A 12702-nucleotide genomic window follows, 5' to 3' on the forward strand; every position below is an offset into this window, starting at 1 on the left:
GTCCCATTTAGGGTCATTTTCCTTTGAACTAAGTATGAGGATCTTGACCTCAGACAAAGAAAAGCTGGATACTCACATGTATCTTCCAAAATAAGGGAGGAAGAGAACGAGGTATTTTCAGAAGTCAAGGTCTTAGAAATTACCATCTTCAGTGAGTTAAGTTTTGTCATTTGCAAAGGGAAGAAACTAATTATCTGCCACAGGGCATTTTATGACCTGACTACAAAGGATCTCTGGATTTTAGTGATTAGAATTCAGGTCCGTCTGAATTCAATCTCACCCTCTTTGTACTACCCAATGCAGCCTTCCTGAGCTTGGAGGTTAAGTAGAAGCGTTTACTCCTCAGAGGCAACGTGACATTGTTATTGGAATGACAGCAGACCTGGAATTGCAAACACTGGGTCCCGACCTATAGGAACATATGACCATAGCTAATGGCTCACGGTGTTCCCAGAGGTTGGGGGGCATCTGCCAATGATAGTAGAGAACTGATTTTGTGTCCAAAAGCAGATTATCTTAGCAAAGCCATCCCAGTGAAAAATCATGATCAGTTTGGAGCTTAACAGATATCAGGCTCAGATCCAGTAGATTGAAAGGGAGATCCAGCTTCACGAGGAATCCTGCAACACGACAGCACGTGCACACCGTAGCGTATGCTTGTCCCCCAAAGCGACATGTAGTTATTTATCTCAGTAAAGGGGATAGTCAGATCTTCAAGACTGTTGAATAGTGTCTGAGCTGACTGTGTTGTCAGGGAACCCCATGACCCTATGTCCTCCTGTTGGTGAAGGGTCCTTTGGGGTCCAGTTAAGAAACGATGTCCTGTCCTAAGCCCAGCTCCTAGGGTGTGTGTGTCTGCATGAGTGAGTGATTGATTCTATACAATTTAATCACATTGCAGACTCCTGAATCCTTTACCACTGTCAAGAAACACAATGGTTCCATCATCAGAAAGGTCTGCTGTGTTGCCCTTTAAAAACCCCATCCACCTCCCCTCCCATCCAGCCCCTGTTCCTAAACGCTCGCGACCACTCATCTGCTCTCCATTTAAAAATTTTATCATAAAAAAGTCAGGTAAATGAAATAATAAATATGGAAACTTTGAAAACTGACTTTCTTCACTCAGTCTATTCCCTGGAGAGTCACCCAAGCTGTTGTAAATTTCAGGTGTCTGGACAGTCTTCCGTGCACACGGGTAACAGAGTTTATCTCACCATTCACCTTTTGGACATCTGGGCTGCTTCCAGTTTACAGCTATTACAAGTAAAGCTGCTATGAATGTTCATGTACAACGATAAAAACAGTAAAACTTTTATTCAAAGAAAATATAAAATAAAATTTTCAGGGAATATGGCTAGGCAAAGATTTCTTAGACCTGACAACAAAATCATGACCCATAAAAGGAAAAAAAAATAAATCAAGCAATCTTATATTTTTGGTAATGATTTGTAGTCACAAAATGGTGTTACATGTTTTCAAAACTATTGTCTACATCTGTAGAGATGATCATGTTTTCTTTATTAATTATGTTAGTGTGATGAATTATACTGATTGAATTTTGAGTGTTAATCCAGTTTGCTTTCCCAAAACATAAGCAACTTGATCATAAGAGAATGTTTCATTTAGTTATTTTGCATCTCAGTTTATGTGAGAATGAAGTATGGTTTTTGTCTCTTGAAATATACTTGTCAGGACTTCATACTAGCCTACTAAACATGTTGGAAAGTGTTAACTGTAGAAAAATGAGTGTATGAATTATGTTGTTTTTTTACGTGTTTGGAAGAACTCACCAGGGAAGCTTGTAGCTCAGGTTATTTTTTTTTGTGGAATAAATTTAATTTTCAGATTAATTCATGTAATAGAAGATCATTCAGATTTTCCAGTTTTCTTTAAGACCATGTTGGAAAATTGTATTTTGGAGATATTTGCTCATTTCCTCTAAATTGGGTAAACTTGTCATTAATGGCCACTCACTAGTATTAAACTCTGCAGGATCTGTAGTGATGTCCCATTTTGTTTCTGTATTGTCCATTGGTACCTTCTCTCTTTTATCTTGGTCAATGCTACAAGGAATTTATACAGTTTAAGAGTATTCAATAATAAAAATTTTGGCTTTATTTTTCTCTCATATTTTTTCTTATAATTCTGCTTTTATTCTAATATCCTTTCTGCTAAAGGGAATAACTTGATATTCTTTATCTAACTGCTTGAGAGGGTAGCTTAGGCCATTGCTATTCAGACTTTCTTTTTCTTTCCTAATATTTTCATACAGACAATTTCCCCATTCATAGATTTTTATGTGTAAGTATGCATTATCATTCAAGTAAAAAGGAATCTGGCTTCATTTGTGGTTTTCTCCACTAACCCACTGGTTATTTCGAAGCGAGTTGCTTTATTTACAAATGTACAGGGATGTTGTCCATCTTTGCAGATTTAGGTGATTTCAAAAGTCCCAGAATGTCTGGCATGCTGTAAAGTTCTCCAGGCCGGGCTTCACCACCAGGGTCACGGAAGCAGCTCCCCCGCTGCCTCGCTCCTCGGAGCCTGGGTCTCGTCCTGGGCTATTGCTTGGCCAGGACAGCGTACACGCTGGGCTCAGCGGGGGGTTCTCCTGCCTGGGAGGACGTGGCTGTGGATGTCTCCCCTCCAGGAGTCAAGTTGCTCAGCTGGGCGTAAGTCACGTCCTGAGGATCTTCAGTAGCAGCATCCTGGGGAGTTGGGGGACGGGAGAAGATGCGTAAGAGGCTGGGGTGAGGGAACTTCTGGGGTCCTGGAGAGGAGAGGACACACCTGACTGCCATCCCTCCTCTCGTCTGTCCTTCATGTCCAGCAATTCCATTCCCCCGAATGGCGGGAAGGAGGGACGGCTGCTCCCCGCCTGACTCCTGATTTGTTCACCTGGGTGAAGGTTGCTCTCTGTGGGTCTCCATCTTCAGAGCTTTGCTGGAGAAAGACTGCGAAAGCAAAACTGACCTCCTTGTTTCTACTTTCGTTTCTCCTCATTTAATTTTTCACAAAGAAGCCAGAGAGTTTATTTTAAAACAGAAATCAGATCATGTGACTTCCTTGCTCAAACCTTCTGGTGGCTTCTAAAAATGCTCATTATGTGTAAAAGACCATCTTCCTCCCTTTCTGACAACACTTCCTAATACGTGAACCCCTGCTCATTGTCCAGACACACACCATCTCGCTGCCCAAATGAGCTCCTGCCTCTGGACTCTCCCATGTGCTGTTTCTTCTGTCTGCATTTAGTCACCCATCAGTTATTTGTATTATTTTCTCTTCATTCTTATCTCAGGGAGACTTTTCCCTCACAAACACACCCTATTCCCTTATCTTGCTTTATTTTTCTTGATAGAATTTGTGGTGATACATTGTGTGTATTTGCTTATATCCCTTTTGCTCTGTAAAATATTCTCAGTGAGGGCATTGTTGCTTTCATTCGTGTTTATATTCCTGGGATTAAAATAGAGCCTGTTAAATAATAGATTCCAAATAAGTATTTGTAAGGAAGGAGAGAGAGGCTAGGAGTATTGAAGGATATTCACTTAGTTTTTATTCTCTCTCTCTGTCTACACACACACACACACACACACAAGCACACACACATGCACATAGAGATGGCTCACAGGTAGTTGGCTACATGAGACTGAGGCTAGGGAAAAAGTCAGAGCTGGAAATAATTATGGATCATGTGCATATAGATGGTTCAGGAAAAAGAAACCCCATTGCACTGCTGTATCTGGAATTAGGGAAATTTGGCCCCATAAAACAGAGTTGTCTCATGGTGAGGATAATGAATGGCTGGGGTGCGTTTAATGTGGGAGCAGGAGCCAATCACCAACTGTTACATACAGCACATGTTGTCATGTGGTTCTGCTGCATCTAAAGTCATGGAACTGGAGGGAAGAGAGTCGACAGAGGAAAGGGAGAGCAGCGGGTTCTGGGGCAGGGATGAACTAGTCTATAGGGTGCCTGCCTCAGAGCAAATATGGAAAAGGCAAGCCTCTCAGGGCCCACTAGAACCATCCCTTGATAGCTGTGGTGCAGTGCACGCACTGTAGCGCTGTACCTGCCAGTCCTGATGTTCTGAGACCAAGGACACACCAACCACTCTAAGGTCCCAGGTCAGGGGCCGAGAAGAAGGGGTCCAGGTGGAATCAGGAAAACCCACTGAGATTGAGGTCACAGCTGCCAAGAGAGCAGCATGAGTCAAGAGGAAGGGAGAGGACAGGCACTGCAGGGGGACGGAGCAGTATCCAGTGGGTTTGCTGATGACCAGAGTGCTGTGGGCAGCTGGGCAGGAACGGGAGGCTCACCTGACTGACCAGCTGTCTGTCCTCCTCAGGCTTGCAGTCTCCCACGGCAGCGTCTGGAGTGGACAGGGCGGGGAGGGTCTATCTCTAGACAAGATTCCTGGCACACCCCACCCATTACCAGGTGGGGGACTGAGGCCCTGAGAGGGCTGTGGTGTGCCTGGGTCACACAGACTTAGACTTTTCATGCTTCCTCACCCTAAGCCCAGAGCCCCTCCCGGCCAGCCCCTGCCCCACCCCCTCAGGCCGGCCCCTCCTCTCCACTTACACTGGTTCTCCTCCTGGAAGTCAGCAGTGCTGGATCTGAGGAGATGAAACGGGCACTGGGCAACAGCGAAGGAGCAGCGGGCAGAGGCGGAAGGGCTGGGCCTTCGGGGAGGACTTACCTTTTCTGCAAGTCTCTGGCCTCAGCTCCTGGATCTGCAGCCCCTGGACAGAGTTAGAAATTAGCCACTAAAGCACCCCAGAACTCGACCCCAGAAGTACACTGAGATCTAGAGAGAATCCACACCTTGAAAACTTTATACACACCTTCTCCATTTGGAACTTAAGATAAACAAGACTAAAATGTAATATTCAAAACTTGCACATATACTTTAAATATTTCTCAAAAGCTAAAAGAATATTAAAAACTCTATGTCTTTTCCTATTAAATTTCTTCTTTCTAGATTATTTTATAATGATTTAAGCCTTAAGAAAAAATGGCAAGAACTGTATAAAGAGTCCTGGCATTATCTAGAAGTAGATTCCTGAATTATTAATATTTTATCACACATGGTTGTATATATAGATAGATCTAGATAAGAGACATAGATTTACTATGTATTTATCTACATACATATATGTTTATGCATAAATATAGATAGATAGATGATACATGCACAAATGAAGGGAGGGAATTGCTTTCTGGTATCTTGCACTATCACCCTAAACACACCAGTATGTGCCTCCCATAAACAGGAACACTCACCCCCATAAACACCATACACACCCACCACACAGGACATCTACACTGATACACCCCTTTCATCAACTCCACAATTCATGGTTCTCCATCTGTCCTACCCATGTCTCCCTTTCTTACTGGTCCTGGATCCTATCCAGATATATGTGTTGCATTTAGTTGTCATGTCTCATCTGTCCCCTTCAGTCTGGACGAGCTCCTCAGGCTTCCACTGATCCTATGTCCTTGACTGTCTTAAAGAACACAGGCGTTGCGTTCTGTAGGATGGGCATTGACCCGGTTCCATCCAATGCCACCTCGTGACCTGACTTGGTTCGTGCGTTCTTGAAGGAACACCCCAGGAATGAGGCTGAGCTCCTCTCTGTCAACGTTAGAAGACAGATGACATTTCCTGTCCTATCCCTGGTGATGCCAACCCTGGTCAAGCAGGTAACTGCTGGATTTCTCATTTTCCAAGTCAACAGTTTTTCCTTAGTATTTAATTAGTGTTGTGTGGGGAGTTGTTCAGATATTAGCACAATGTCTTGCCTTTCATCACACCTCCAGATGCCAGCCTTGCATCCATTGATAACTTTGACTATATCACCCACTCCGATGGTTACTAAATGTTATCTACTTCCATTACTCCTTCTACATTTATTAGCTGCCATTCTACTCTAAAGTTTTCCCTTTCTCCCATTTATTATTTAATTATTTACTCAGTCATTTATTTATTTCTGTGAACTGATGCATTTCTGTTTTATTCAGTGCAATTGAACACTCTCATGATTTATTTTGATGCTGAGATTATTCTAAATTTGGCCCAAGGTAGCACCATCAAGTTGGCTTCTTGATCTCATCATTCTTTGAGAATTTTTCTACTTTCAGGCTCAAAAGGATGTTCCAGGATCATCTTGTACCTTGCCTGTCCCAGCCCTGGAATCAGGAATTCTCTGAGGAGCCCTAGATCTTTGAGTGGAGGATGATATTTAGGAACCAAGATCTGGATGATTGGATGCCCGTTGCTGCAATTGTCTCTGGGTGTCCTGAGTGGACACAGCTGGGAAATGTACGTACATATGTCTGTGCACACACACACATAAACATACACATGCACATATAATTACTTCTACATCAATGGATGTGCACTCAATCCTCATTATTTGCAGATTCCATATGTGTGAATTTGCCTACCCACTAAAATTTATTTATGAAGCCAAAAACCAATCTAGTGTATTCATGGTCATTTTTGGACATGGGCTGAGTGGCAAATAATTTGAGTTCTCAGCTAAGGTGGAGAAGGCAGTGCTCTGCCTTCTTGTTTCAGTTCTCATACTGTAAACAAGTGTCTTTTTCTCAGTATGTTTAGTGCTGTGCTTTTTGCATTTTGTGCATGTGTGGATGTGCGTGTGGTTCTGTTGTTTAAAACACAGTGCTGAAGTGCTGTTCCTGAGGGTGAGAAGACTGCCAAGGACTTACAGAAAATGTGTTGGATAAGCTTTGTTCAGGCATGAGATGGTGCTTTGGGCCACGAGTTCAATGTTAATGAATCATCAATATATAGCATATAAGACATCTTTAAATGGAAACACACAAAAACAAGTTCACGTTTTGACTGACTGACTAAAACCTTGTCACCAGAGGCCCAGGAACTACCCTAGGGACAGTGGTTCAGTATTCATGCATTCAGTGTCTGTGGCGACAGTAAAGAACAAACCATGGAAAATAATGAGAATCATCTGTACATGTGTATTGAAAATGGGATCACATTGACATTTCCAATTCCAAGAGAACAGCAGAGAGATTTTTCTAGCCTTCCACCTTTCAACATTTGTAAAGCCCTTCACAGTGAGCAAATTGTGTCCATTTATCCCCAATATATTACATGTTTGCTCAAAACAACAAATATTCCCATCACCCCTACAGCCTCTCCAACTTGTCTCCTCCGTGCACCCCCCAGGGACCTCCTTCCTGGGCAGTGGGCTGGCGTCCCCTTTGCCAACATCAGCACACTTCCTGAGGTGCTGGACACGTACAAGCACCTCCAGTCCACCACCCTGCTTCCAGGAATGAAAGACTATGGAAGGGAAGTTGTGGTGGAGGGCTTTCTAGATTTGGCGGGGGAGGGGGAGGGTACTTAATTTGGAGACTTTTCAAAATTGAACAGTTTTAATCTTCTTGATACCATTTTTTTGTCTGTCTGTCTGTCTGTCTGTTTGTTTGTTTGGCTGGGGTCCTAAGAATCCACATTGTCTGTCTTTAGAGTAAGGTATCACCTCTCGGGTAGACCAGATCTCCCTGTCTCCTACTCACCTGATTTCCTGCGTTTTCCCTGGCACTGGTGTCGGATAAGGAGGAAGAGGAAGAGGAAGATGAGCAGGGCAATGGCCACTGAGACCCCAATCAGAATGTTCAGGTACCTTTGGAGACCTTTAGGGTAACAGTAACATCATGAATGAGCAGTGAGGCCATTTAGTTGAGCACCGACTGTGTGCAAGACACATGCTGGGAACTTTGCATTCATTGTCCCCAACCCTCACAACAATCCTGCAACATGGGGTGGCTACTTCCCCCATTTTACACATGAAGAAACTGAGGCTCAGAGATGTAAATCTCATGACCCCAGTTATACAGCCAGGACGTGGCAGCGCTGGGATTTGAACCCAGGACTGTGGGTTCTCTTGTGCTTTCCTCCTTTTGCCCCACCAGCAGAGACATGCTACAGGCTTTGTGGGCTCCTTGCCATGTGCTCCAAAACCCTCCTTTAGCTAGAGCTGATGGTACGTCCTCACAATCTCTGTCATTCCTCAATCCAACAGGGACTTCTAGGGACTTAAAGGGAGAGCTCAGAGCTGGGTCTGCACAGAGAGCCCTCTGTGTCCTCCCCAATCCCACAGCCCAGACAAGATCTGTCTCCCCTTCTGCTGAGCCCTGACACCCTCACAAGGAGACTGTGTGGCCACTGGAGAGTGCATTGATCTTGGAAGGGGCAGTTGGGATGATCTGCCATTTTCTGAGCTCCTTGTTAGGACAGACCCTATGCCAAGGGCTTTCACCTTTGGGTCTCACCTAAATCTCTGCAAACCTCTGAGGGAGACAGTAGAAGGCAGGTTTTATAGACCATGAAACCAAGATGCAGAGACAGAATGTGACTTGTCCAAGTCCTACCATCAGGAAGTGGCTGAGCTGGGACTGGAACCCAAGAGAGTCTGACCTCCAAACCCTTTTGTTTATGGTTTGATTTTTTTTTCCCTACCAGAGCTGCTTGGATAAGATGTGGCTGAGTACTACTGGGTTGAGAGAAAAGGGTTCAGATGCCTGCTCTGTTATTGCTCTATGCTCCTCTGCTGCCCCCCAGACCCTAACATTGCCTGCACTTAACTTCGGAAGGCCTGGGGAGCTTCCCTGTAGAGTCAGGACTGAGATCTTTTTGAGCCAGGATCTCCTCTAACACGTGGGGACACTGAGGCCGGGTGGGAAGGGGAGTTGTCTATGTTCACCATCCCTGGGAGTCCCCCCCAGTGGATCCCACCCCACTCTTCCTAATCCAAGTCCCTTCCCCACCGACCTCCTGGACCTGGAGCAGGGGCTGGAGGAAGAAGTGTGGCCTCTGGGCAGCCAGGACCCCGGAGATGAGGGGCTGTAGCCAGCGGGGGGACTCCCAACGTAGCTCCCTGTCTTGACCACCTCACCCATCATCTGACCAGGGCCTTGGAGCACCTGGGAGCCCTCTTTCCACACCCTGAGTGTCTCCCCTGGGACACAAGCCAGAACCAGGATTTAGATCAGCTGAGGGATTCTTGAGACAGGCCTGGGGGAAATCATAAACCGACCAGATGCCTCTGTGACTTACTGGACGTAGAGTTGGGCTCTGCAGGTGGGGAGCTGGGGCTCCCAGGGGCTCCTGGGAATCAGAACAAAAGAAGGGTGAGAATAGGAGCTGCCCCTAGAGACCCCATCTCAGCTCAAAGTCTTCTCCTCCTATAATGTAAGCCCCAGTGGCCTCCACCCACCTAACACCTCCTGGTGATGGCGACAGGAGGTGGGCAGGGGTGATTGGGTCCCTCTTGGCCTCCATGACTCTTAGGGGTCATACCTCTCTGGATGACCCTCCCTTGGAGCCCCCTCACTTCCTTCCCATCCAGAGCCCTTCCTGGGATTGGGGCCCTAAACTAACGATTGGCACATACAAGGGATGTGGGCAGGGGCTCCTCACCTGAGACCACGAGCTCCAGGGGAGCACTGGGCCGAGACAACAGGTAGGGGTTGGAGCTGCGTGAGCCATAGCACCTGTAGGTGCCCCCATGGCCTGAGGTCACAGAGCTCAGGATGAAGTTGGCCAGGTACGGGGGAGCTTGGTGCCAGGATCTAAGTTGCAGGGGAGGATCAGCTTCCCCCTCCTTGGACAGAAGGAAACTGTCCATCAGGCTCCATGATTGACAGCACAGGGTCACGTTCTCTCCCGAGGACACGTTGGAGCCCGGCTGGGCAGAGAGGGAGGGTGTGGAAGGGAGCTCCCCTAGAGAGAAGAAGGAGGGTGAGGGGCTGCCAGCCTCCACCTCGGTGCTGGACTGAGATTTCTCCAGGTCCCTCTCCAAGGACCTCTCAGTCTCTCTCTCACTGTGTCTTTCCCCCTCCCATCTTTTCTCTTTATGTCTCCCCCTCTCCTGTGACCCCACACCCCTAGCTCCGACCGTCTCACCCTGGGGACCCCCACAGGGCCTTGCAGAGTCAGAGTCCCCGGATGGACCCAGCTGGGCCCCTCACCTGCAATGAGGACGTCCAGGGGCTCACTGGGGGCCGACCACTCGGAGGAGAGGTTGTGTCCACCGTAGCATCTGTACCTGCCCCCGTGGGTGCTGCTCACACGGCCCAGGGGGAAGTCGGCCTGAGAGAGCCCCCCCTGGGGCTGCCGGCCGAGGCGCTGGGTGGGGACACGAGCCCCCTCCTTGGACAGAGCGAATCTGTCATAGCTGACATCAGAGCGACACTGGAGGGTCAGGTTCTGTCCCGAGGCCACGATGGGGCCCGGCTGGGCCAGGAGGGACGGCTTCCTGGACACACCTGGGGGAGACACCGTGGACTGCAGGGGACGGTCCTCCAAGCACCTCCCGCCTCGTCCAGGGCTCCAGGTCTAGTGTCTCACACACTCTGTGTCTCTGGAGCCCTGGGCTCCCCTCACCCATCCTCCCACCCGGGGCTCCCTGAGGACAAGACTCCCCTTAACCTGTCTGGGCCCTGAAGACTTTATGGGGCAGGGATGGGGCTTCCTCACCTGAGACCAGGAGCTCCAGGGGGTCACTGGGCTCTGACCACACATGGGGTCTGTCCTTGCTGTATCCATAGCACCTGAACGTCCCCCTGTGGCTGGAGCTCATGGGGAACAGGGCCTGGGTCTCCCCATTGGAGTGTCGCTGTGCGTCCAGGGTCCAGGAGCCCTCGTGTTCTCCTTCCTCAGACAGAACAAACCCTTCATATCCCCTCCACGAGCCACACTGGAGGGTCACGTTTCCTCCTGAGGTCACCACAGGGCTTGGCCAGGCGGAGACGGTGGGTTTCCCATAGTATCCTAGGAGAGGAGGAGGAGCTGCATAAAGTGGGGCCCTCACCTCCCCATTTCCCCAGGTGGGCTGTGAGAGGAGACACCCCCTGAGAGCAGACCCCTCTCCTGGGGGCAGAGCCTGAGGCTGGGACCCCCGAGTGTCCTCTCACCTGTTGTCACCACCAGCTCCAGGGGGTCACTGGGTGCTGACCAGGCAGTGGGGCTGCGATAGTAGCAGAGATATCGCCCTGCATAGGTGTCTGCCATGTGTGGGATGGAGAACTTGGCCTTGTTCCTGGGCTCCTGTGGGTTCTGTCTGTCCCAGGGTGCTGATCTTCCATCTCTCTCCAGATGGTACTCCTCAGCCTCTGGGGTCCCCTGACACCAGATGGTCACAGGCCTCCCCCAGGAGATCACAGAGCCTGGCTCAGCCCAGAGGGTGGGTTTGGGGAAGGTCCCTGGAAGGGAATCAAAGTTTGTCTTTAAAGGGCTTCTTCACTAACCTCATTCCCCCAAGCTCCAAGGCTCCTGCCAGATTTGTCACTGTTATTCCAGATCAAGGAGGTTGGAAATTGTGGGGATCAACTCACCCGCCTGCACTCGGATCCTCTGTCCATAACTCAGCCCTGGAAGAGACTCCATGTGAGAGATTTGCACCCTGAAGCCTGAGCAGATCCTCCCCTTGAACACCCAAGCCCTGGGGCTCCTGGTAGACCAGGGCCCGGCTGTGGGTGGGACCCCTCCCAGGCTGGGGCTTCCCCTCCCCTCTCAGATCTCACCGAGGCAGAGCAGGGCCATGAGGGTGGGGGTCATGGTGTCTCCTCCCACTGGGTCCAGCTGAGCTAGATGAGACCTCGGTGCCTGGCAGGACAGACAGACACACAGAGTGTGGCTGCTGGGAGGCTGGTCCTACTGGTCATGAGGTTGTCACAGCAGCTCCACAGGAAGGGGAACTGCCCCTCCCCAGGAGGTGGTTCTCGTTTCCCCAGGGCGGGGCTGAGAGCTCCAGGCTCTCTGGAGATGTTTTTGGACACATGTGAGGCCTTATCTGACCCATAAGCTGCTGTACACGATTCCTGAGGTGCTTCTCTGAGCCAACCATCAGCGCACATTATTTGCAGTGTCCAAGCCCTGGAGATACATCACTGAACAAGAGAGATTCCCACTCTGAGACTGCAGAGCTCAGATCAGCATAAACAGATTCCCAGCGGATTAGTTTCCTCTCGCTGCTGAAACAAATTAGTACAAGCATATTGCTTAATACAAACATCATTTTGTTCTGAATGTCAGAAGTCTGAAAATGCCTCCCTGGGCTAAAATCAAGGCACAGCCCGGCTCTGTCCCTTCTGGAGGCTCCAGGGGAGGGTCGTTTCCTTGTCTCCTCAGCTTCTAGAGGCCGCCTGCCCTCACTCGTGGCCCTTCCTCCATCTACTGAACCAGCTGCATAACAACTTCACATCTCTCTGCCTCTCACTCTCCTGTCTGTGTTTTCTTGCACTTACAAGGATTCTTGTGATGACATTGGGCCCACCCAGATACTCCAGGATAATCTACCAATCTCAAGGTGCAGATAAATACTTGGTTACTACTGTGTTAATTGTTAAAAAGGAGAAATACAGGAAACATGAAAATGCACAACAGAAGGGCCTGACTGAGACTTGCTAAGCTTGGTGGGCCGGGGTGGGCAGCCGTTGGCCTGGTGAAGAGTGGAGTCGAGACAGGCTGGAGCAGGGAGAGGCGACGAGTTCTGAGAATGGGGAGGGGGAAGGGGGGCTGAAGGAAGGAGGGGAGGGGTGCAGGGGACCCACCAGGCAGAGCTTGTCCATCACGAGAGGACCTGGGATTTCATCTCTGATCAGTGGTTCTCACCAGGGGACAAGTTTGTCCTCCAGGGAGCACGG

At 48.8% G+C, this 12702-nt stretch overlaps 1 protein-coding gene across 3 annotated transcripts; it reads right to left on the reverse strand.

Annotated features, from left to right (window-relative positions):
• Window positions 1-2344: 2344 nt before the first annotated feature.
• LOC119521060 (leukocyte immunoglobulin-like receptor subfamily A member 6) lies at window positions 2345-12628 on the reverse strand. Of its 3 annotated transcripts, none has more exons than XM_037819070.1 (13): window positions 12610-12627; window positions 11581-11662; window positions 11392-11427; window positions 10972-11259; window positions 10535-10828; window positions 10027-10323; window positions 9476-9778; window positions 9113-9163; window positions 7573-7689; window positions 4703-4745; window positions 4585-4619; window positions 4320-4372; window positions 2345-2708 (listed from the first exon to the last, which is right to left on the reverse strand). In XM_037819070.1, the coding sequence occupies exons 1-13, from the start codon at window positions 12625-12627 to the stop codon at window positions 2562-2564; spliced, it is 1764 nt and encodes a 587-aa protein (XP_037674998.1). In that variant the 3' UTR covers window positions 2345-2561. The 3 variants fall into 3 exon arrangements, with proteins under 3 accessions (XP_037674998.1, XP_037674999.1, XP_037674997.1); XM_037819071.1 differs by lacking the exon at window positions 2345-2708 and adding an exon at window positions 2762-2954 and having other exon boundaries at window positions 12610-12628; XM_037819069.1 differs by lacking the exon at window positions 2345-2708 and having other exon boundaries at window positions 3008-4372; window positions 12610-12628.
• Window positions 12629-12702: the final 74 nt, after the last annotated feature.

The sequence above is a fragment of the Choloepus didactylus genome, chromosome 27, assembly GCF_015220235.1.
Source record: "Choloepus didactylus isolate mChoDid1 chromosome 27, mChoDid1.pri, whole genome shotgun sequence".
Taxonomy (NCBI): Eukaryota; Metazoa; Chordata; class Mammalia; order Pilosa; family Megalonychidae; genus Choloepus; species Choloepus didactylus.